We start from the raw sequence: 25469 nt of genomic DNA, 5'->3' as shown, positions 1-25469 counted from the left end.
ACTATTTCGATTTAATGTTTTAAAATTCAATTTGACATATGGTGTTGATAGACAAAAATTTATGTGAGACGGTCTCACAGATCGTATTTTGTGATACAGATCTCTTATTTGAGTCATTCATGACAAAATATTACTTTTTATGCTAAGAGTATATTGTTTTTTATTGTGAATGTCGGTAGGATTAACACGTCTCACATATAAATATTCGTGAGACCGTCTCACAAAAGATCTATTCGGTGTTGATAAATATGTTATTTGATAAATAATTTATAATTCATGTAAGAGCAATATCTCAAATTTTAAACAAAATCTCGAATCGGATACCGTATATGACTAACTGTTCCACCTGGACAAACTTAAAATAGAAACTGATACTTTCAGTTTGGTACTTGAAAGAAAGTAAGGTAGTTGAGACGAAATATTAGAAAAAGAGGAAATAAGATATCTGTCCCACGATGCTCTCTAGGATTCTGCTACCTGTCTGTCCCGGAAAAAAGAATCCATGTTTGAAGTTTGAACCGTATAAACTTCCTCCATTTATTACACAACCAGAAATCGAAGGAAAATAAAGAAATCTAAGCGTAAATCTCCATAGACGAAGACACATTTCTCTTACAGATATTAAGGGCATCTGTCTGTATATAGACAGCGGAAGAGAGTCTAATGCGGGTACCCGATATCGTATTCTTTCCCTTGTTTGCGAAGCGGGATTACCTTTTTATTAGCTTTTCGTGATAATCGCAGGTTCTGTGTTCTCTGCATATAAAGCTGTTCTGGATCTCAGCTTTCCTATTTGGATATTCTTTTTGCCTCAAGGTTAATTCAGCTTGTAAAATTTTATTTACCTTTTCATTTTCTTACACATTTATCAAGAAATCTGATGTTTCTTGAATTGTGAGATAGATTGGCGAAACGTGTACCACCTCGAGGAATACTTGCGACGCAGGTTTGATCTGCGGCTCTTGCCCTGCCAATGGCAACACCCGGCCCCGATGCACTCGTGTTCAGCCGACGAGTCCCACCACCAAGGTATCCCTATCGTGTTTCGGTCTTGATTGGATATGTGTTTGGATTTCATATCTGGGATTTTGGATCAGGTTAAAGGGTTGCCGTTTAACAAGTATTCATGGCTGACGACCCACAATTCGTACGCTCGGACCGGGTCGACATCGGGCACGGGCTCCTCTCTTTTTGCTCCCACCAATCAAGAAGATTCCGTCACCAATCAGCTCCAAGTATGCGACAGTATTTTGATTTCATTGTTATCTGAATATTTAAAAAATTTGGAACTTTTGCAGAATGGCGTTCGAGGCCTTATGCTTGATATGTATGACTTCAACAATGACATTTGGTTGTGTCATTCCTTCGGCGGAAATTGTTTAAATGTCACCGCGTTTGTAAGTTCGTCTGTATATACCTTCGAATTCGAGCATTGTTGATTTGCTTCGGACCTCGTTAGTTATTCATATCGGGCACACGTCTTTTGTTATGTTACAACCAGCAACCTGCGATTAACGTGTTGAATGAAATTCAAGATTTTCTGAAAAAGAATCCGACCGAAATCATCACCATCTTCATTGAGGACTATGTGACATCTCCACAAGGCTTGACGAAAGTGTTTAATGCATCTGGCCTGAGTCAGTACCGGTTCCCTTTATCTGAAATGCCTAAAAACGGTGGAGATTGGCCGACGGTGGATGATATGGTTCAGAAGAATTATCGATTGCTGGTCTTTACCTCAAAATCGTCAAAGGAGGGTTCCGAAAGTATAGCATATGAATGGAACTACGTGGTGGAAAATCAGTGTGAGTTGTGATGGTCCTTTAACTCGATCATGAATCTAATTTTTGTTTAAGATCGAGTTTCTGGTACTTTAAGAAGTATCATAGCTATTGGCAATACCCTGACTCAATGTTTAGAAACTCTTACAGTTTAAGTGCGACGTTCAGAGTAATATACCATGTCTGTAGTTACAGAAGATAAATGGACAATGGCTGCTATCCTACAATTTACATGGAAGCCAAAATCTTGAAATATGATAGGAAGGGATAACTTGTTTCCTATGTTGTGTTTTCGTAGTATTTCATTTACTTGCAATGTGTTTTTGAGGAGCGGTTAATTCGTAATGTTTGTCAAAGAGCAGACGGCGACAGTGGGATGAATGGTTCTTGTTCCAGTCGTTCGGAATCATCCCCCATGAACACGCCTTCGAAATCTCTGGTCCTGATGAATTACTTCCCAACAAATCCTAATGCATCAGAGGCTTGTGAGGACAATTCTGAGGATCTGACCACCATGATGAAGATTTGTTATGATGCAGATGTTAAACGGTGGCCAAACTTCATCGCGGTTGATTTTTACCAGGTACAGGCAACTAGATTTATTTTTTCGATTTTAAAACTTTTTGGACCCGAAAAACTTGATCGATCAGATCCTTTCTTTGACCCTTTCATACTTCCGTTTGTCGCAGAGAAGTGACGGGGGAGGCGCCGCTGAAGCTGTCGACGAAGCAAACGGACATTTAGCTTGTGGTTGTGACAGCATAGCCTATTGCAGGGTATGCTAGTTAGCAAAATATTCGAACAAAATGTGAAATTTCCCATCATTTACATGTTGAAACACACACATCTAGCTGTATTTTTCCAACAGAGGTGTTGGACGCTAACTTAGTCTGAAAAACTTGTGTAGCAATTTTGGCAGGCGAATGCGACGTTTGGTACATGTGATGTCCCCTTGCTTTCGCCTCCACCACCGGCTCAAATATTATCGCCTCCTGCCCCCACGCAAGATCCTGGCAGCGGTTCCTGGATGATCAAACCTCTCCGGCTTCATCGGTTTATTTTGATAATTTTTAACATGGTTCTCTTGCTGTGTAATTCCCACTTCTTTGGCTACACTTCTTTTTCTATCTAAAAAACATACTGGAAATATACCTTTGGTTTGTTGCAGTCACCAGTGTTTTTGGCGCGGCAACTGGAGAGCTATTTGTATGCTATGAATTCCACAGGGTCACATTTTTATTGAACACCGCCTATTTTTTCATTCATTTATTTTTTGCAATCTTTCTTTAACCTTGAAACAATACTGTCGTAATATCAGAAAATTCAAATTTTGTTTTGAAGAAAAAGTATTGCACGTACCCATTTCTGTCATTCTGACTCAACATTTAAAGTAGGTCTTTTGTAAGATATCTCACGAATTTTATCTGTGACACGGTCAATCCTACCGATATTTACAATAAAAAGTATTACTCATAGTATAAAAAGTAATATTTTTTCATGTATTAATAAGAGATTCGTCTCACAAAATACGATCCGTGAGGCCGTTTCACACAAGTTTTTGCCAACATTTATAATAGTTGGATATGATATCTTTATCTATTAATTTATCTTATTATTTAGTTCAATCATTGAGGGGGATTATCTTAATCTTTAGTGTATGAAGACAAATCTATACTATTTATAATTAACATAAAATAAGATATATTTTTTTAGAAAAAACAAACAAAAATAAGAGTCATATATTAATCAAATTCAATATCTAAAATATATTAAAAAAAATTCATTTCATTAATCTTATTTTTACAGGAAAACACACAATAAAAATTTTCTCAGACAAAATATATATATAGAAAATATATTGCTTTATTGTAATAACATAGTTGCATGAAATTCAGATGTATTTTGTTATCTAACTTTAGCAGACTGTTTTTAAATAAATGATCTTCTATGATGTATAGGTCATTTTTTTTAAAAAAAAAATTTGTTTATCAAATCCATTTTCCTAAATCTCTCCAAAAATTCACGGTATATCCATATTCCACTTTTAATATATCTATCCTCTGTTGTCATGATTCTTATAATGGGCCGTCGAGCCCGTCTCGTTTTGCGATTCGAATTCAGGTTTCTATCCATGGGCCGGCGTGGCCAGTCTCGTTTCGCTATTTGCATTTAGGCCCAAGTCTATTAAGCTCCACCTTTCCCAATTGGCAGACAGTTGAGAAAGCACAGTGTCCACGAAACCAGACTCCCAAACGGATATGAAGGTGTGCGGCGGAGTGGTGTTCGGACTTCCACGCGCCACCGCGTTCCCCACTGTGATTTTCAGACACCGCCGTACCACTTTACGCTGCTACTCCACTTCTTTTCCTGGTACGATGCATTTTCTTTTTTGGGCTTCACGCTTAAATACACGCACAAACGGTTAAAGAGTTTGGGTATGGAATGGCAGACCATGTTTCATTTATAAAAAACGTAGCTGCCGCGCAACCTCCTGAGAATTTGAATCATCTTCTCAAGTTGCTTCAGGTCAGAGGTACGTTGTTTTCTTGAATATTTGCCGTTTTACATGATATTTTCAAGAAATAAATTTGATGCAGTTTGGATTGCGTATGATGGAACTTTTTGTTACGTGATAAAAAAAAGTGATAATAGCGGTAGATTGCATTTCTAGATAAGCGCTCCATTTTAACTTTTTTGAATTGGGTTTCAGATTACTATGGATCAGTCCTGAATTAGTTGTCCTATTTTTTCTGTTCTGGAGTCAAAGTTCGAAGTTCAAAGTGCCGTCCTTTTAGTTGATAGTAACTGAGAATCTGGAACCCAAGAGGAATTTCTTATTAAGATTTCTTTGGTTTACATAATTTGGAATTTGAGGATATATCATAGCTTTTCAAATGCAACAGAAAGAAATGTTTCTGCATCTCGTATATTGCTTTGGCAAGGACAAAGTAGCGACCTAAAGTTACCTATCGACTATCCATTTTGCTAAGTGTGTTTACTGCATCTGAATATATTGTTTCAGTTCAGCAACCATAGAAATTGTGCTTTTGTTCATATTACAGGTGAACAAATTATTTCTCCTGGAGCAAAGCAAGGGATGCTTCCTCTTGCTATCCCTCTATCGAAAAGTAACTCAGGTAGCTGCAGTTTGGACTGGGTTGAATAATTGCTAACATTAAGAATTATTTTTATCATCTACACCTTGGTTTTGTTGATACTAGGTTCTGTGACGGCGTTGCTGCGATGGCCAACTGCTCCAATTGGGTAAATCTAATCTGCCATAAAAAGAATTCTTTGGGAATTTTATGTATTTAGATTGACCCCTCCAATATAAACAGGATGGAGATGCCAGTCGTAGAGGTTCTGAGATGTGGAGTATGGCTTTTGTCTAAGACTGTAAGTAAGCTGCAACTTTTATTTATTATTGAATAGGGATGAAGATTTGTATAGTTAGTTCGTATTTTATAGTAGTTAAAATCTCACACAGCATGTGTCTGGACTCAAGACTCGGTGAGGCTTGGTCCTTGCTCCTCGACACAAGCTAAGGCGCCACTCTTCGATGCACTATGTTCCTTAACAATAAAAATCCAACCTTGATGCTCCGTAAAGACCCAAGTCACCATTTAACACGTTTTGAATTTAAGGATAGTCGATTTAGCAGTTAGTAAAGTATATACTGGATTTATCGTTATATGTGAAAATTTTATACAAATATTTAGCATCCAATATAATATACAATATGATGCCATGGTTCAATTAAACATTTACGAACCTTACTGCGCCTCAAGCTTCTATTAACTATGTCCTGTATGTATGTAAATTATATTTACACGAACACTCTATTTGTCCTTTTCGATTAAAAAAACAGGTCAATCAATATATTCATAGAATCTTAGTGGAAGAAGATGCCCAGAGTTCTGCAGTAAGAAAGGAGGCGCTCTTTTATGCTTCCGCTGATGCTGGAATTAAAATTTACGAGAAGGGTGATTTTGCTGCATCACAGATTGCAAATATGGATACCTATCTTTTAAAGAATGTTGGTTTGTTCCCAGACATACTAGAGCGCAAAATGAAGCACCATTTAGACAAAGGAGACACCGTAAGAGAATACGTTTTTTGTTTGTGAACATAATGGCTTTTGCTACCGTTTTGTGATATACACATGCTGGTGCAAGGTTTCAGCATTGGTGACAGCAGAATTCTATACTAAAAAGGAGCATTTTCCAGGATTTGGTCGTCCCTTTGTCTACAATGCCGAAATTTTACGGAAGTTTGTAATGTCTTCCCTTGTGTGTATATTATATTTGCCCTTCAATTGTGTTTCATGCACATGACTTTTGCTATAGAGTTGGACGAAACTCGGAAGCAAAAGATTCTGCAAGGGTGGCCCTGAAATCACCATGGTGGACATTGGGATGCGAGTATCAGGTGTCTTTCCTTGAGCTGTCTAAAGATTCTTCTAATTATTCCATTGCCATGGAGCAGAAATTTCTGGACTTCTGCTGTGTAATTGCATATGATTTGCAATGATTGAAACTTAGAGCTAGAGTTACTTCAAGGTGTAGAAGATATTAATTGCGTGATTACCACCTCTTACAGCTTATGTTACAACAGTAGGTACTGAGTCCTACAATTCCCAACAATTTGATTTTATTCTGGTTATAGGAAGTTGCTAATTTAGCTCAATGGGAGGATGAGCAAATCGAGTACATTAAAGAGAAGGTTACAGCCGAGGGGAGGCAAGAAGATTTGAAAAAGGGAAAAGAAGCCTCCCAGGTTTGGTTATGATTGATGGATGAATCATTTAGTCGATGAGCATCTCATCTCTCTTTCTTATGCATGACAACCCTGCTTGTCTGCCTGCAGATTGCATTGGATGAGGCTGCCTTTTTGTTGGATCTAGCTTCTGTTGAAGGGACTTGGGATGAGTCTCTGGAGAAAATAGCCGAATGCTACAGAGAAGCTGGACTCGAAGATATTGCGAAATTCTTACTTTACAGAGATTGATGTTGAACGTTGGCCTCCCAAAATTTTGTAAAAAATCTTAAAAAATATAGCTTCAAGATTCAAAGAGAAGGAATAGGAGGATTTGAAATTTCCATTTATTAAGATCCAACCTTATATGTAGCAAGCTTATTGTTCTTATTCTGCATTGCATGCGTGTTGGGGTGTTGTAAAAAATCTTCAAAAATAAAGTCTTATCTTACAGCATCTTCCAAATTTATGCAACTGTTTTCATGGGAGAATTAGGCAGGTCCGTCAAACCCCCCGTTACGGCACTGGCGATGTCGCGAAAAAGATAAAACTTTTTTTGCCAATTTTTTTTAAAAAAACTCTAGTTACTATTCTAATTACCTTCTTGTTCTTGCTTGAGTTTGTTTCTTTCTTTCTTTATTTTTGAAGAATTTATTGTTTGAGTTTTTATGAGAGTATACGTATTTGAAGGTTTTCTTTGAATTTTAGGGTTTTAAGTCATATTTTCTTTGATGCTATTGTATCGGAGATTATAAATCCTTCCATTGTAAATTCAATTTCTCGCAGGAACAATTCAATTGTGAAAGTTTTTTAATAAAATCAAGGACAATGTTGTTCACATTTCATTTTTTGTTAAATACACTCTCTATCATCAATTTTATATTTTTCCATTAATTGTTATTTACGTTTAATAAATTCATTAGTAATATCAAATTTCGAAATTAATTTATTTAAAACTATAATACTTTAGAATTTATAGTTAAATTTGTAAATAATCTTAAATTTAGAAATATTACAATTGTGTTTAAGGTAAAATTTAAATTTTGTATTATAAGGAAATAAAAGTTTGTCAGGTAAATTTTTTAATACTACAATGGAGTGACATTAACACTTTTTGAAATGTACATCAATTGACATTTCAAAGTAAATTTTACCACAGTAAAAAAAGTAATTTCTACCGAATTTTTATTTATTTCAGCACGCAGAAGAAGTTTTGTTACCATCAGAGTTTGAATCTTTTTGTCACTCCCTTCTCTTGAATGATTCAAATCAATCCATTGAACCCTTTCACAAACCTTTATCAAGAGAGTGAAAAAAAAATTATATGCTCCATCGAATCATATGAAAAAGAAGAGTGCGAGTGGGATGATGATGATGATGATGATGATGATGATGATGATGATGATGAGATAGGTCTGGCAAAGCCTGAAACCCGCCCGCACTTAGTTTAGACATGTCCGCCCTAGTCTTGCACGAGTCTAATCCGAGTTGGATATTTTAAATCCGTCAAAAGTATATTATTTTTATATTTTATTCAGTACAAAATAAAAAATTAAAAAATCATTAAAATTATCATCCAATTTTATATTAATAATATTTAAAAACAAAAATATATTATCACAAGTTAAAATCTGTCAATTTTTATTCAATTCAATTAATAAAAAAATTGATTATATATTTACATAGTAAACATGATATCTATTCGAACCCGTTTTTGTACTCACTTCATCGAGTCTAACCCGTTCCGAATGTGGCTTGTTATTAATGATCGGATTCGAACTCATCTCATTGTCAACCTAATTTCGAGTGACCCAACCCGTAAACAATACAGTTTATGCCTAATCTTACCAATTTTTTTTTTTTACTAAAATAATGGTAAGATGTGACACAATCACTGTCTCATTGTCATCCTAATTTCGAGCTAGTGACCCCACCCGTAAACAATAATGTTGATGCCTAATTTTACCAATTATTTTTTACTAAAAAAATGGGAAGATGTGACACAATAACTTAATTTTGCAAATCGAAGAATGTTAACCTAAGGTGTTGGCAATATGAAAAACAAATCACCTAATTTTGGCCTGTATATAAAAGTAAACATTTGTGTGAGACGGACTCACGGGGTCGTAAATGAGACATGTCTCTTATTTGAGTCATCAATGAAAAAATATTATTTTTTATACTAAGAGTATTATTTTTTATTGTGAATATCGGTAGGATTAATCCGTCTCACAGATAAATATTCGTGAGACCATCTCACAAAAAACCTACTAGTATATTAAATATCATATTAACAGTAAGTCAATGCACATGATAATGACTCTACCCATTTGCGAACTATAAAGCGGTGGAACTTTAACTTCGATATGATATTTATTTCCCACCAGGGAATCGAGAAAATATTGATATTCTTCGCATATCTTATTTTATGTTTGGTGAATTTTCGGATACAAATATTGTTTATATATATTTACTGAGTGTGGCTCATATCACACAATCTCACGTATGTATTTGTTGAGTAGGTTTCACACAAAATGATCTCACGGATATATATCGATGACACATATAGTCTCAATCCATATTTGCAAAAATTATTATTTTTCATGAATTCAACCGAGTTAGAAATCTATTTTCACATTTTATGATATTAATATTACAATTAATAAGCAAGATGACATATAAAAACTGTTATGGAATTTTAAAGTAATTCTCCATTATCATCCTTTTTTTATATCAATATTATAACCATTTTAAAATACAAGTGGACGTTAACTTTCATTTATCTCACAAAATAAAAGTTCTCTTACTAAATAAAAACCACCGAAAATTGCTCATATCTATATTTATCACAGAAAGTTTCAACTACCTCCGACAAAGTACTTAAAAATTTATATTTAATAATAATACATGTGGGGTGTCAAAATCAATAACTTACCACTGAGTAAAAAGTTGTAGATGTTAGCTAATGGGTAATTCTATTTCTTTATATTATTGATAGTGCGGAGTGCATTTACTGACTACTAATGGGTCGGGTTATTAGACTCCTGACTCCAAGTATATGTGTGTCTATCTACAAATGATGTCTTATATCTCTCGTAGATATCAGTCTTACCATTTTTTTTCAAATAGTCATGTTTTAGGCACATAACATTACCTGCTAAGATATGTTATCGCTATTTTATGGCTCACATAGTAAACAGATCAAGCGACGCAACGTCATCAGCTTCACGCACGAGAAGTATATAAATATGTTTCTTGAGAGAATTGAATACACAATCTCGCTCTGATATCAATTATAAGGATATAGCGCTTACCACTTGGTCAAATGTTTTAGTTGTTAGACAAGACATAACTTTATTTTCTTATACTTGTGACATAGCAGAGTGCACCATGATAATGGGTCGGGTTGTTAAGCTCGTGAGTCCGAGGAAGTGCGTGTCTATCTGCTGATGCTGTCTCACATCCCTTAAAAATCAATCTTACAATTTCCCTCCCATTGGTCGTCTCCGCTGCAGATAAAATATTACTTATTAATATCTGACGACTCTTTTGCTAACCAAATCAAGTGTCGCAATGTCATCAGCTTGACGTACGATAATTTCCCAAGAATTCACTCATTTCATTATTACACTCACTCATGCACACTTAATCTAACACGATATCTATTTAAAAATCAATAGACCCTTGTCTAAATTAATTTTAACAAAAATAATAAAAAATTGTTCCACAGTCAAAAATATTTTTTTGATAATATACTACATTTTGTACACATTGGATGGTAGTGGGTATGTGGTATAACTTTTTCATTATTTGTCAATATTTTTCTTATTCATTTTGATAATTGCAACTTTATAATTATTATTTTACCATTGCGTGTTGCATTTATTCTATAATAGTATTTCAATTTTTATATAAAAATTAAATAAACAAAGGTAAAATTATGACAGATAAAAGATTGAACGAGCATGGAACACATGCATCGAGTCACTAGCATATTATTAATTTTTTGACGTGATAGAAAATATTACGTCAAAGGCTCATTTAATACGGAAAAAGTTGGCCGAAATATAAATTTCTATTATTTAGCTATGTAACCTTAGCCAGACCAATTCTTTGCCTCGATTATTTTTTCAAAATCACGACATGATTTTTCCAACGTACTTGAAAAATTACAAGTGAGCATAAATAAATGTCTAAAAACAACAATACATAATAGCTACTGATCTTATCCCTTTTTCTTCAGTAATTTTTTTGAATATATATATATATATAGACACACACATATATGTGTATGTATACTAATTTGTTTAATATATATAAATGTGAAGATTTTTTCCTTGACCAATAAATGTGAAGATAATTAATATCACATGTAATTTATTTTCTACCTTACACATGTGATATTAAATCTTCACACACACACATGTGTGTGTGTGTAATATATATATCTGTGTGTGTGTGTGTGTGTGTGTGTGTGTGTGTGTGTGTTAATATGCATGCAAAAATCGTTCCACTCTTCGGGGTATTAAGAAAATTTAGTCGAGACTCTTTTATGGAATTACTGGCTGGAGCCCAACTGGGCACATCTACATAAACAATAACGATAGCAATAGTGTTGTGCCTACATTGGCAAGTTGATGCATATATAATTACATCATTCAAAAAATAAATATTATTTCCTAAAAAATTTTGATATTAAATATGTTAGTTGATGCATTTGTCTATTTTCTATCTGCTTCTGCAAAATAAGATAAAATATAAATTATCGTACGTGCATTAATGGCCTTTTATGTCCCGACCATCGCCAAGTTTTGTTCTATATATCTAACTACATCACAAAAACGCGGGACCATAAAAAAAATCCTTACGCAATAAATAATCGATGACGTACAAAAACATAGAAATATATATATATATATATATATATATATATATATTGATAATTATGTCCACCCACGATGTATATCCAATTTTGATATGTTTTATCACATTCAATAGGTGAGTGTCATCTCACCGGTGCTCACATAGATAAACATAGTCGTGGTCATTATATCAGACTATACATGTATGTATGTGTATATATATTATAAAAGTAATTTTTTTTCAATTATGTTTGCCGTATCTGCCATACTGAAGTCTTTTTCCATTAATTCTAAAGTTTTCCATCTCTGAGAAGTTAAAAAAGCTCGGATTTTACCTAAATTCTCTCGTAATATTATGTTTGATTTCGGAACAAACGGTACTTGAAATTAAATAGGAAAAAAATTAAAAAAATTGTCAAAATCTAATTAAGTTTAAGTTTAAATTTAAATTTTGACCCCTTCTATAAATTCTTCAATATTTTAGAAGGTTCACGATATACATTACATCTATTACCTAGGATACTGATCGCTGTATATATATTTTTCAATATCAACAGTAAGATAAACAGACGTCTAGCCATGTGTCAAGAGACTCGAGAGGGAAAAGATTTTGAAATTTAACTATATATTTTTTTTATTTTCTCAATATAATTAACTTAAATTAACAAAAATAATCATTGTATACTTTATAAATATTTTCAAATTTTCCTAATTAATGTAATTCAGAAATCAATTACAAAGTTAGACACAATGTACATACATACATCTATGCTATCTATTCTATTTTTTTATTAAAGTTGAGAACATGATAGGAACCGTCAAGGACACCAAAATATGTATACCCTTTTTTGCCCCTCAGTTATGGACAAATTCACCAAAATTATAATGTAATCCCTCACGATTTCTTATAATTACATTTTGATTCTCATTTAAATATAAATCAAATGAATTATAAAAAATATTGTACGTTGCATGCATCGGTATACTAGTATCTATTAAGTGTGAGGCCCTTAAAGTAACTATCTTAGATGACATCAAAATATTTAATTTCATAATTACTCATCTTACCCTACTAAAAATCTCATCAAATCACTCTGTATTTTACATAGTAAAAAATTTAAACAAAACTTCATTTTTAAATCGAACAACTCTTCTAAATTGAAAATAATTTGATGTTAATTGTTTAATATTATTTGATCAGATTAAAAATATTAATAACATATACTTGCATGTGTATCTTCTATTAACGTGTATAATATTGCCAACCTAACTTTGAAAAATGGAAGTGTCTGGAAACACCAGGGAGAAAAAATTGAGGGCCAAAGTCAGAACCACAAAACTGACCTATTCAAATTATGTTTAATTAAACCATATTAAACAGTCAAAGAAATACTAGTCAGATTAATTAAATGACTATATTTAAATAACCCTTGGAATATAATTAATATTCATTCAGTGAAACTAAAAAATATATACCTTAAAAATTTAGACAGCCAACACAGTTAATTTTAAAATTTCAAGAGGAAAAGGAAAAAAAAAAATCTATTATTTTTTTCGAAAATGATAATGTTGATTTTGTATATATGTCTCTTTACGAGTTTAGTTGCTTATGTTGTTAAATTTCATCTTTTAGATAAAAACAAAAAAAATGCTAAAATAATAACATAAAATTTGAAATATACAGGATAAAATATCGATTTTGACAATATATAATTTCAAAATTACAAATAAGACAAATATACACAACAAAATGTGATTTTTTTTTTTTTATCTAACACAAGTCCGATATGATGTGGAAGATAGATTATTAAATATATGTAGATTATGTTGAATTGAGCAAACACATTTCGCGAAGTTTCTTTAAAAGCTTCAAAGATATGTTAATTCTCATTTGTATTAGATAAAAAGCAAATTCAAATAATAAGTAAAGGATAAACTATTTTTAAAATTCAATGCATCAGAGAAATAAATACTGTAAATGAGCTCCGCAGAGTTTTGTTGATCCTGTGCAAATGAGAGAATCTAAATTCTAAGGTGGTCTGAAGCGTACTATACTGCCATTTTCTTCTTATTAACAAACGTAAGATTCCAGCAAAAATGTGATACATTTTATTAATTAATTAATTAATTAATAGGTATAATTATAGAACATAAATGCATCCCTTTTATTTTTCCTCGTAAACCGAGAGCTACGTTTAGCTAATTATGAATAATTATTAGTATATTCTTACTTTAGTTAGTAATATTTATTTAATGTGAAAGCTTTAGATCACCCTAAATTATTAGTGTATTATTAATTTAGTTGGAATTATTTATTTAATGTGAAAGCCTAGATCACCCTATGTAAACGAGTCGATTCAAAACGAACACTATTAATCTCAAGTTTGGTTCGTTTATCATAAAGCTCGAGCTCGGCTCATTTTAAAATAATTAAACTCGCTAATAGTTCGATTTCGGCTCGTTAATAGCTCGTTTATCATATTTTACGAGTTTGACTTGAACTCGGCTTGTTAAACAGACTCGTTTTCGAGCTATTTATCTAAGGGGCAGTACCTTTACAATCAATTTTCGACGTGAAACAATTCAAGTTTTTATTGTACACTCAAAGTCGAACAAATTAGTCGAGCTCTCGAACAGACTCGGGAGCTTACGAGCCGAATATCCATAAACTCGAGTTAGACTCGATAAAATTGTTGAGCTTAAGATCGAGCTCGATAAACTTAACGGACGGTTTCAAACGAAATTTTATCGAACCGAACTTTGAATAATTCACGAACGACTTGGTTCATTTACATCCTTAGATCACCCGCAATTATTTGTTTATGGAGCTAGAAAATTTAAACAAAAAATGCTCTTTAATTAAACTTATAGCACATTCTTATTAAGGTATGCATATATTTAATATATAATGTGGCACAAATTTTACTCCGGATATGGATAAATAGTTGGCATCATCCATATGGTTTCCTCACCCCAATTAAAACCTCGAGGAAAATATAGTAGTATATGATGTCATATGGCTTAAGTTTCAATATGATCTAATTGCCTATGTGAGCAGTAAAATAAAAATGTCAAATATCAATGAGTAGGACTGATATTTAAAGAATATAAGGCCAACGACAAGAAAAAATAACATTGGTATTTGTAAGACGATATAGAACAATATCAACAATAAGACACAGTTATTTTTCGGAGTCTTGAACATGAAACTTCGATCTGTTGGCACCTATACATATTGGTGCAATCATCGTTTAATATAGTTTTACACTATTACGATTATATAAAAAAATAAAATTACGCATCTAACTTTTAATCTTATAATAAACATTTGATAGTGACATAACATAAACTCCAACTCCCATTTATAATTTAAAAAATGAATAAATAATGTTTTTGAACGTATAAGCGAGCCAATGTATATATTAATTTTTATTTAGTCTTTTCTCAGAAATTGGCATGAAGGGACACAAGATAACTTGTACAGTGAGATATGTAAATTATATATATACAATTATGATCCGATTGAGCTTATTGTCATTATTTATAAGTGATTTTCCAAATCAATTTGGTGACATCCTTGCATTTACTTTATTTTAAAAAAGGTATTTGATTTTGTTTATTTCATAACCACACAAATTATACGTGACGACTGACTCTCATTAGGTATTTTAATTTTATTTAAGCTTTCTTTAAAAATAGGAATATGGAAGGTAGTTTTTTATAATATTATATATGTTAAGTTAGTGTAAATATTCATTAAATAATTAGAAGTTCAAAATCCGTAATATGTGAAATTATATAAGGGAAAAAAACATTATTTGATTATAAAGCTTTTATTTTTAGTGGAAATTACTCCTCCAATTTCTGAGCAATCTTGTACCTCCATTTTTTTTAAAAAAAATGAAAGCAATTATAATAGCTTTGAATAGATTATTATTATTTTTTGAAGGTAAAACTCGTAATTTATTGATTAAAATCATCCATTAAAAGATTAATCAACCAAAAAAGAAATTCACCATTCATCGAAACAAAAGGTGAAGGAGAAGAAAAAGCAAAACGAGCAATATTATGAGCAATGTTATTCGACGATTGACAGACATGAATGCATTCAGAGATCACTTTGAATAGATTATTTTATTTTAATTTTTAGTATACCTAAAACTATATATTATTCGATGTAGAATATAAATATACGCAAAATATGTAGCTATATATTTTGTAAAACCTATTTTACAACGTGGCAATAGTTGATTTTGTACGGTCAAAATATAACCTATACCTTCATTAATCGCAATATCCTCTTCACATGTATTATTAATTTTCACGAAAAGTGTCTGTAATGCCAATTGCTTATAAACAAATTTTTTTAAAAAAAAAAATTTGAAGTAAAACAATGAATAATATAATCCATGTGACGTCACAGATGACGAAATATCGAAAATACTTTAGTATTTTTTCCTGAACTATGAATATTAAAATGGGTTAGAGAAACAATTATACAAATCTTGATACGCTTATAAGATTATTATTATTTCAAGGACAATATCGTTTGGATAAGCACAAGGGTTTTTCTTTTATATTTTTTTCAATATGAATTGTTCCACGCAGGCTGTCTGTATTAATCTTATAATATATGAATGATAGATTAAATTGTCTTTTTAAAAATAAAAATAAACCACTTGGTAGATAATACTATTTAGAGTATGTCTCTTGTGAGACGATCTTACGAATTTTTATCTGTAAGACTTACCGATATTCACAATAAAAAATAATACTCTTAGCATAAAAAGTAATATTTTTTCATGGATGACTCAAATAAGATATATTTCTCACAAAATACAAACAGTGACACCGTCTCACACAAGTTTTTGCTTATTATTTATACACGTATTAATATATATGTAAAATATAGATCAACATCCATTCTTGTTCGAGATATTTTACCTTAAGAAATCGAAATTGAATGGAACAAAAAAAATTTGTTACCAATAGAAATTATAATTGAGAAGAAAATAAAACAATTCGATATTAGAATTTAAAAGAAATGGAAGAAGAATATTGTACTAGCAAATGCATTGTGCGTATATCCAGGGTGCAATCAAGTATAATCGAATTTGAGTAACATGCTATTTGAAAATGTCGAATTTTTTTAAAAAATACTCTAAATGAAGCTCGACTCGACCCGATTATTAAGTTTCAACCTCGAGCTCTATTCAATAACATACCAAGTTACTCGAGCTCGTAAAACTTGATTCCGATTTTATTTTAGTTTTAAATAAATATTTAATATATATGTAATCGAGTAGTTGCGATTTATTTGAACAAATCCGTCATATACTTGAGCTCTACTCGATTATAGGCTCAAGCTCATATCTATATGTATATATATGTGTGTAATCGAGTAGTTCGCGAATTACTCGAATAGACCTTTTATATACTCGAACTCGACTCGATTACGGGATTGACTAGTTTGCACCCCTAATGTATTCTACATTATACATGTTGTAGACGCAGAAACATGTTTTGTTTGTGAAAAAATAATTTTTTTATAATCAATTTCTAATACATTTCATGCGCATATATATATATATATATATATCGATTTTTTTTTAGGGGTCTGTGCTTCGGCCAACTAATTCCAGGAGAAGACGATCATCCCCCGGCTCGCCCTCCCAGTAAATTCCAAGTACTACCACAATTTGCACTCTCTCTTAATAAACATTCAGGCTAACATCTTCGATCAGGAGAAAATAGATATAGGAGAGACTATTAATAAGATCCAGATTCTTGTTTTTAGGTGCGTTCACAACTCTCCCGTTGCATTTCGAGTATTGGTTTAGTTGATTGTTGTATGGTTGTACTGTTTGTGTGTTATCTCATGGGGATGTCCAGTGTATCTGTTATCTTATTTTATCTCATGGGACTGCCCAATATACATGTATAATAACACTTTTTACCAAACTTTAATAAATTATTTCATTAAAAAAAAACATTTGACTTCTTTCTAGAGTTAATTTCCAATTATACTTGCATTCCAGGTATGACTTGTCTTCCCGAAGATACAATCATGTCTTCCAAGACGCCAAGTGATGTATATAATTTCGATAATTTACTTCGCTACAATCGATATAACTTCCAACACCATTAAATTTTTTTATTTATTTTCATAATATTGATGGACAAATATTTTTTTTTGGAAAAAAGTTGATAAATTTTCTTTTTAAAAAATATTCTCTTTTGGGACTGTGTGGCCTTGAAAGCTTTGGAAGATTTAGGTTACGTCCCTCTCGCCATAATAACAATGCCTGTCTTTATTGCTTTTATTCATGAGAACTGATTCAAAGGACATCTTCGACGCTGACAATTCCTCACTATCCTTTAATCGAAAGATTTCATCCTAATCTCGTGGGTACTGTCCGTGAAAAGATCAAAAACCCAAATTTATATACATAAACATGAAGTCCACCAATTTCTTTAAAATCAATGACCCAGATACTGTGGAGCACTTGAATAATCAAATTTCATTTAAAAAAACCCTAAAATATATATTTATAATTATTAAAATGACCCATAACTTATCTTTTTTCATAATCCTCAAAAAAGGAAATTAAAGAAAAGCCGCGAAAGCAGCTCATTTTTGGTTAATTATATGTTACTACAGTTTTTACACATAATGACAACGTCAGATTAACATTTTTTTAACAAATGGAATTTCACAAAAAAAAAAAGGAGAAATAAAAGCTCCATGGTGAAGCTCAATGTAGTCCTCTTTTGCGGACTTACAGAAAAAACGGTCACCTTTCTGGAATATCCGGAAAAAAAATTCTTCAAGAACAATATATATATATATATATATATATTTATTTATTTATTTAAGAGGGTCGCATAAAAGAATGGATCCCATTTTTCTGCAGCAAATTCTGGTTTGGTGGTGTTAATATATTCTGACGGGGCTGTGGGAATCCTGATGATGCTGCAGCAGTAGCAAACACTTGAGCCTGGTGATTCATTTGCCATTGCTGTTCATTTGTTGAGACATTACAAAAATCCACTGCTCCTCCCCTGATTACATTTCTGCCACTATTGGAAGTACTATTCGCGGCGGCGCTCCCCGAAAAATACTGGTGATGATGAATCTGAACGTAGTGTTTTATTCGATTTCAGGAAATATTATGCATGAAGATAAACAAAATATGATCCGCTAATTAGACATATATAAGGCGCGTACTTGATAATTCTGTGGGCTAAATGGTGTGGGGTACATTGGAACCATGTGGGGTTCGTTCGGTTTTCCGAATCGTCCGTTCTGGCCGGAGGAATGAAGGTGTGTTTGGCTTAGAAGCTGCAAGGTTTCGGTCTCGTTGTATCCATATCTTCGCTGCTGATGATGCGCAGTTTCAGTTGATGTCATTTGGTGATGGAAATTAAGCTATGATCATAATAGGGGAAAAAAAATTAACACCTCACAAGAAATTTATACGTATAAATGAGCGTACACGAAGTTATATATACCTCAGGCCTCAATCCATGGCGTCTCCGATCAACTTCGAGTTTCTTGGACTTAGAGATTTGATCTCTAAAACTCGATTCCCGACTCGATTTCAACACTGAACTCCCCAAACTTAGGTCTAGAGAATAGTCCGTTGTTGCATTGCCTGGTGACACTTCATATAATATACATGCAAGAAAATTCTCCAATTAGTCAGTGTTTATTCATCCTAATTATTCCGTAAGAAATATGTACACTACAAGAATTTGCATTTCATCGTGTATATATTTTCAAAATTACCTGCTAATTTCATTTCTTCTTCGTATATGATGGGATCAAAATTGGTAACAGCTTCCTTCCCATTACATTTTAAGGCGGCCTTATCGTAAGCCCTATTCAGATTAAAGAAAATAACAATTGATTAATTGAAATGGACAAAAAGTTACGATTCTTTTTTATTATTTATTAAGTTACTTAGAACTGTTGTAAGTATAACTTGTCATCCCTAGCACTTGGCCTAATCAATCATGATGTTAGTAAAATTTAGAGATAATATTAACAAAACAAGATAAAACCCACCTGGCAGCTTCGATTTCTGTGTCGAAAAGACCCAAATAAACGTACCTGTTACAACAAAATCAAGAACCCAGGATTAGATGTTTATTAACCAATTAATATAATGCAAACAAGGGTTTTTAAGCATTAATTATTCAATAGTCCAAAGCTTATCAAAAGCAAGAAAAAAAGAAAGAAAAGAGAATGATTACTTTTTGCCTAGAAATTGGCCCATTCTTGCTTCCCATCTACCACATTTGTGCAAAGTAACACCCCGATACTTCGAGCTCCCTCTTGGATAACCAGTACTCTGTCGCCGCAGCACATGCACAAATTCCTCCTTTGTCAAATTGCTCATCTGCAATTTAATTGAAATGGAAAAGAAATATTTTATTTAAAAAAGAATTTTTTAACAGGAAAAAAACTGTAGGAGATGAGGTGTTTTAATTTATTTACAAGTGACCTGCCTGTTTCAAGTCTTCTTCGTAATCTACCAGACTAAAGTTTATGTCTGCTTCCACTCCTCGGAATTTAATGGCTGCTTTATCATATGCACTGCGTGTACATTTACATTTCAGATGTTGTTTATGTAGATTTATTTGCAGGTTTGGGTCAAAGAACTATGATGATGGGGCCTAACTGCCTAACTCACCGAGCTGCTGCATGCGCTGTATCGAATCCACCTAAAATATAACAAATTTAAAGCACGGAAGATTAATATATATATTTCATTTCACGGATTTTGCAGATTAGTTGGTGAGAAAAATTAAATGATGTTTCTCACGAAGAAATTAACCAACCTAGATAGACTTGTTTTCCGCAATCCCTGATTCAAAGAAAAGAAATTTTGTGTTAATATATAAAAAGGAAAAAAGAAGCATTTTTAATGGAGAAGATAAAGAAAGGAAATATGCGTGTATATATTTTACCAGATGTGGGATTCCCAGCGGCCAGTTCTCCGGTAGAAAGTGACTCCGCGGTACTGGGAACTCCGGGACCTGGGTCCGCGGCGGCTTTTCTTCAGAGGCTGAGAAACCTCCATCATCGACTTTCCCGCTGGGTCGCCGGCGCCGTCGATGGGTTCAAACTGGCAGAACTTAACTCCAACCCAGTGGGCCCTGGGGAAATCGGTAGGTTCTCCAGTACCTCTCATTCCCGACTCGTCCACAGGGAAGAACTGCCGCGTCACCGGCGAAGAATTCGCGCCGGCGTCATCATCTTTAAGGTCATTCGCCACAGGGAACCCGAAGATTCTGGTGTTCCTTTTCCTCCCGCCGGCCCTTTCAGCTTCCTCTTCCTCGGAACCGTCCTCGATAACCACCGCCGATGAGCTGGAATTCGACACGGATCCGACCCACTTCCCCTTCTCGTCGGACCACCCCTCTGATTCCTCATTCACCCTCCGATCCGGCGAATCATTAAGATTCCACATTCCACAAAACACAAAATGAAATAAAGAAAAAGAACTTGAAAAACCTAAATTACGACACAAAAACCACACAAGAAAATCACAGACGGCTTTTCTTCTTCTATTTCTCGATCGTCCCCCTGAATTCTGATCAGCACAGTCTCATCAAGATGCAGAGAGAACAAATCTCGTGTCCCGTATAATATCGTAAGGCAGCATAAAATAAATATTCCCCTCCGCTACAATCTTCAAATACACTGTACACAGGCTCCCCAAAAAATATAAAGAACCTACAACCATAGAGTAGAAAAAAAGGCTTTTTCAAGAAAATTTCACGAACTGTTGCGTAACCCTATTTCCAACAGTAGCAGTAGATCTCCCTCGATCACCATACATCTTCCCTAGCTAGCTAGCCACCCACCCACCCGATACTCCTCCACAGTGAAAGGCTAATTCCCCCCCATATTAATGGGTTTCAATGGAAGGGTTAACAAGTATAATAAGCTAGCTAGAGCCTGTGAACCTAGAGAGGGAGCGGCACCCCTTTTTCGCTGCTACGTTCAATCAAGTCAGAAATAGTTCGAGGGTTTGTTTTATAAAACTCTTTCTATTTATATACTCTGCTGTGGTGGTAAAATTTACCATTCTCTTTCCTTAAAACTCTGTACATACGTGTACAAGTGTGTGTATGTCTGTGTGTATAGTTAGTTTTGTACGTTTTATCACACTTACTTTAGAGTACTTCAAAATCTATCTAAAGTTATATCTCTCCATAAAATTAGTGCATCAAGTTTTCCTTAAACAAAAAATACACCAAATCCTAAGTGAAATAAATAGGTTTGACACGTAAAAAAGGTGCGAGTCATTTTTGGACTCTGAGCAAAAAAATAAGATCAAAGTAGGATCAGTTCGGAGTTGATCTCAAGAAATCAAGAAAAAAACACATAAAAAAAAGAGTAACAAGTTTAAATATTCTTGGCATACAGCAACCCGATAAGCATATCGACCATTATGAACTCATACAATCTCGGGCTCATATTCTTAGCTGGAGAAGACAGGGTCGCATGATACTGCCCAGATAGAGAATAGGTGTCTTGCCAGGTAGAGAAGCCCTTGACATCCATGACAGTTGCAGCACTTTGGAGTCTTTCATGACCAGGCAAGATAAGATACTCCAGAATATTAAGTTAAGTGATCGTGGAGTCTGTCCACGGGTAATCGAGGTTTCTGTTCCCCTCCATGTTTCCGGACCATCCGACTCAAGCTCACCTTACCCGATCAGTAACGGGAACAGTCCAGGTAGATTCATTCTTACTCAGGCTAACTATGAGGAGATGGGAGCGAGACCATAAATATGGATCACCATACCTCGTAATCATTAACGTGATATATATATTAGCGCACAGGACAAGCCCAGGGACAGTATGGGTCGTCATGACTATTATCAGAAGACAGGACATGGGTAGATATCTAATTAAGAATAATGTCAAGACGCTGTAATCGATTTCATCATCTTTCCTATAAATACTCAGATTAGATTGTTTATTTGAGATATAGATATTATATTTTACTGCGTTCAATAAATTCTCTCTCTAACTAGTGTGACCTGTACTGACTTGAGTGTCAGAGTGGTTACGTCGAAAATATTTCCGCCGCCCATCTAACCAGAGCTCATCTTACGCGGTTAAAAGTATTCACAGCAGGCTAGACCTTTCGAGCCCATCTCACCAGTTTTAAAATTTTCACAAGGAAAGTACATATTGCTACCCAATGGATTACCTACTCAACTCACTCAATCGACTTAGGTATCATCAAGGTTTATATAATCAAGCGGTTAAAATCACACACATTTACCTCAGTAAGGAAAAAAAATTACCAAGCTTTTGAAAGTCATGAACATTTTAATGCTTGTCAATCAAACATTTCACTACCCTAGAATATATCTTTGTTATGATTTTAATTTTCTTCCTCCAACGTAGTATCTTAACAGAAAATATGATATAAATATAACACCACTTTTCATTAAAAAAATTGGGTGGAAAAACGACAGAACCATCTCTATCTCACACCACTTTCCGACGTTAACCAAATCGAAAAGCAATTGCTTCTCTCTCCACAGCATTAGTGTTTTATATATATAAATCATTTATCCCTAAAATACCCACTACTGGAAGTAGACAGCACCTACACTCCATGGATGACTTACTACTCAATTACCTTTATTAGCTAAACTAATTATAATTTTTATCATAATATAAATTAAATAAATGCTATGTAAAATTAAAAAAATAATACGTTATTAACAATTAAATTATATTTAGATCCGTATTCTAATAAGACAAAATGTGATTAAGATAAATTGCGAACTTTCACGTTTCTAAATGATAGGTATCGATAGTTTTATATGATTGTATAAAATAAATAAATATTTAAAGATTGTCTAATTTTTTGTTTGACTCGATCTTATGATCATGTAAAACATCTTTTTCATATTGTCGATTAATTTATGATATTAATTCCACTAATTTATATTGTTTTTAAATCTTAATTCAAAATTATATCGTGACGTCAAAAATTGTTGATGTCTCGACATATATTATTCAAATGAACATTGTTCCATTGAAAAAAAAATTAAGATTTTACATATTTTTTGTAATAAAAACCACCTATGTATTTAGTCTAAAAAAGACGAAGAAAACAATCATTTAAATATATCAATTTTGGATGGGATGAGGGTATATTGGGGAAAAGAAGTGGAATAACTGAGAGAGATGGCCACGGGAGAGGGCAGAAGGGTTTCGGTCTCAGTCTCTCAGAAAAGGAAAATGGAATAATGACAATAAATGGAAAATATAGCGAGAAATGTCCAATCCGACGGGGTACACTTTGTTCGGGCCCACCACCCAGCTTCCTTTAGTTTCGACTAGATTTCTTGTGAGACTCATAAATTTTTTATCGGTGAGACGAATCAACCCTACCTATATTCACAATAAAAAGTAATATTCTTAACATAAAAAAATAATATTTTATAATGGATGACCTAAATAAGATTATATGTCTCATAAAATACGACCCGTGAGACCGTCTCACACAAATTTTTACCTTTATTATTTTACCCACCAATGCCTATTGCACCTTCGTATTTATTCATCACGATATTAGTCGTATCGTTAAGAAATTTGTTATAATTAGATATTATTTAAAATATATTGTTCTAAAATCTAAGATTTTATCTTGATATAAGATTTGCCATAAATCATAATATTCCCTTTTTCTTTTCATTTGATTTGGAATTGTAGTGGTGAAAGAAGAAAATAGAAGTCTTTCATTGCAGTAGTTATTATCCACACAAATAACGTTTTAAAAATTATCGAACGATGTATACCAAATAGAATTGAATGTGAACAATAAAAACCATAAAATAATAAGAAATAAAGCCAACTTCCAGAATAATTTATTTAAAAAAATTCCCAAAATATTTTTCCAAAACATACAAGACCAAAAACCAAACATCTCTTTAGATTTTGGCAAAAACTTGTGTGAGACGGTCTCATTTTTTCGTATTTGTGAGACAAATATCTTGTTTGTGTCATCCATGAACAAATATTACTTTTTATGCTATGAGTATTACTTTTTTTATTGAGAATATCGGTAGAGTTGATCCGTCTCACAGATAAACATCCGTGAGACCTTCTCACAAGAGACCTACTCTTATGTTTTTTCCCCTCCTTTCCGATCGATATTTTATTGAGACATTTATTTTGTGCCATTGAAAGCTCCACATAGGTATGCTTAATTATTTTTCTAGGTGAAGTATTTTATGTATTTTACACATATATCAAATAATTTTTGTTTCAATTAAAAGGTTGGATGGGAAATTTATTTTTGGTTCGTCACAAGTTGAAGATGCCACCCCATTTAAATATGGACAAGGCTGGCTGGCTAGCTATGAATACATTTGATTTATTATTATTATTATTATTATTTGGACACAAAACATGTGATTTATAGAGAGCCAATAAAAGAGTGTAAATGCATGGCCATAAAAACATGTGATTGGGGACTAAAATGGAATATCCACATTCAAAATTATGGGAGTCATAATTTACCTCAATTAAGAAATAAATATTTTATCTAACATAGTGCAAATTTTCCTACCACCCTTCAAATAATTATGTTCCTATTTGATGAAGACTTTTATTTAAATTCATAGTCTCAATTTAGTTGTGTTTTTAAAGTTACAAAGCAATAATGTATAATAACATTAATATATAGGGTGCAGAGGCTTTGTATAATTTACCTTATTTGGTGGAGCAAGAAATGGGGGTATAGGCAGTCTTAAATTCTGGAAAAATAATTAAAAGATGAAAATAATAAAATTTATTATTATGTATAATAATAACATGCATACCTGGCTAGCATGTTAGTTAATTATGGGACTATTTTGTATTATATATATGATTTGTATGAATTTTTACCAATATTTTGTTGAATTTATATTTTTAATATATATTTTAGACATACTATATTATTTTGAAGATTTATAGTTGATATACCGAATATGTTGTAAGCGACGTAAATCTACTTGTAAGCAACTGTCTTCAGTGTTCGAGTTTATT

At 32.9% G+C, this 25469-nt stretch overlaps 3 protein-coding genes across 4 annotated transcripts; 2 read left to right on the top strand and 1 right to left on the bottom strand.

Moving 5' to 3' along the window:
- Positions 1-450: 450 nt before the first annotated feature.
- Positions 451-3042, top strand: LOC142549694 (PI-PLC X domain-containing protein At5g67130-like). Its single transcript, XM_075658778.1, has 9 exons — positions 451-669; positions 745-816; positions 904-1029; positions 1098-1235; positions 1299-1397; positions 1502-1805; positions 2144-2364; positions 2471-2557; positions 2701-3042. Exons 1-9 carry the CDS (start codon positions 664-666, stop codon positions 2911-2913), a joined length of 1266 nt encoding a protein of 421 aa, XP_075514893.1. The 5' UTR covers positions 451-663; the 3' UTR covers positions 2914-3042.
- A 932-nt stretch (positions 3043-3974) lies between these two features.
- LOC142549693 (protein IN CHLOROPLAST ATPASE BIOGENESIS, chloroplastic-like) lies at positions 3975-6908 on the top strand. The gene is made up of 10 exons (XM_075658777.1): positions 3975-4151; positions 4231-4314; positions 4844-4918; positions 5003-5045; positions 5120-5177; positions 5650-5880; positions 5957-6051; positions 6128-6209; positions 6447-6557; positions 6648-6908. Exons 1-10 carry the CDS (start codon positions 4040-4042, stop codon positions 6786-6788), a joined length of 1032 nt encoding a protein of 343 aa, XP_075514892.1. The 5' UTR covers positions 3975-4039; the 3' UTR covers positions 6789-6908.
- Positions 6909-18121: 11213 nt separating this feature from the next.
- Positions 18122-21273, bottom strand: LOC142549692 (AP2-like ethylene-responsive transcription factor TOE3). 2 transcript variants are annotated; one of them, XM_075658775.1, is made up of 10 exons: positions 20372-21273; positions 20243-20268; positions 20095-20125; positions 19910-19997; positions 19655-19800; positions 19467-19511; positions 19188-19279; positions 18911-19062; positions 18627-18827; positions 18122-18534 (listed from the first exon to the last, which is right to left on the bottom strand). In XM_075658775.1, the coding sequence occupies exons 1-10, from the start codon at positions 20872-20874 to the stop codon at positions 18271-18273; spliced, it is 1548 nt and encodes a 515-aa protein (XP_075514890.1). In that variant the 5' UTR covers positions 20875-21273; the 3' UTR covers positions 18122-18270. The 2 variants fall into 2 exon arrangements, with proteins under 2 accessions (XP_075514890.1, XP_075514891.1); XM_075658776.1 differs by having other exon boundaries at positions 18122-18519; positions 20372-21227.
- Between the last annotated feature and the right edge of the window lie 4196 nt (positions 21274-25469).

Source organism: Primulina tabacum, chromosome 6 (assembly GCF_025594145.1).
Source record: "Primulina tabacum isolate GXHZ01 chromosome 6, ASM2559414v2, whole genome shotgun sequence".
Taxonomy (NCBI): domain Eukaryota; kingdom Viridiplantae; phylum Streptophyta; class Magnoliopsida; order Lamiales; family Gesneriaceae; genus Primulina; species Primulina tabacum.
This window is presented reverse-complemented; position numbering and strand designations above follow the sequence as displayed.

Coding starts and splice junctions, on each gene's coding strand:
- LOC142549693 (XM_075658777.1), top strand. CDS start 4,040: ATGAAGGTGTGCGGCGGAGTGGTGTTCGGACTTCCACGCGCCACCGCG. Junction 4,315..4,843: donor CAAGTTGCTTCAGGTCAGAG/GTACGTTGTTTT, acceptor TTCATATTACAG/GTGAACAAATTATTTCTCCT. Junction 6,210..6,446: donor CATTGGGATGCGAGTATCAG/GTGTCTTTCCTT, acceptor TTCTGGTTATAG/GAAGTTGCTAATTTAGCTCA.
- LOC142549694 (XM_075658778.1), top strand. Junction 817..903: donor GATATTCTTTTTGCCTCAAG/GTTAATTCAGCT, acceptor ATTGTGAGATAG/ATTGGCGAAACGTGTACCAC. Junction 1,236..1,298: donor CCGTCACCAATCAGCTCCAA/GTATGCGACAGT, acceptor GAACTTTTGCAG/AATGGCGTTCGAGGCCTTAT.
- LOC142549692 (XM_075658775.1), bottom strand. CDS start 20,874: ATGTGGAATCTTAATGATTCGCCGGATCGGAGGGTGAATGAGGAATCA. Junction 19,998..20,094: donor ACAGCGCATGCAGCAGCTCG/GTGAGTTAGGCA, acceptor ATGTACACGCAG/TGCATATGATAAAGCAGCCA. Junction 18,828..18,910: donor GCCATGGATTGAGGCCTGAG/GTATATATAACT, acceptor TTATGATCATAG/CTTAATTTCCATCACCAAAT.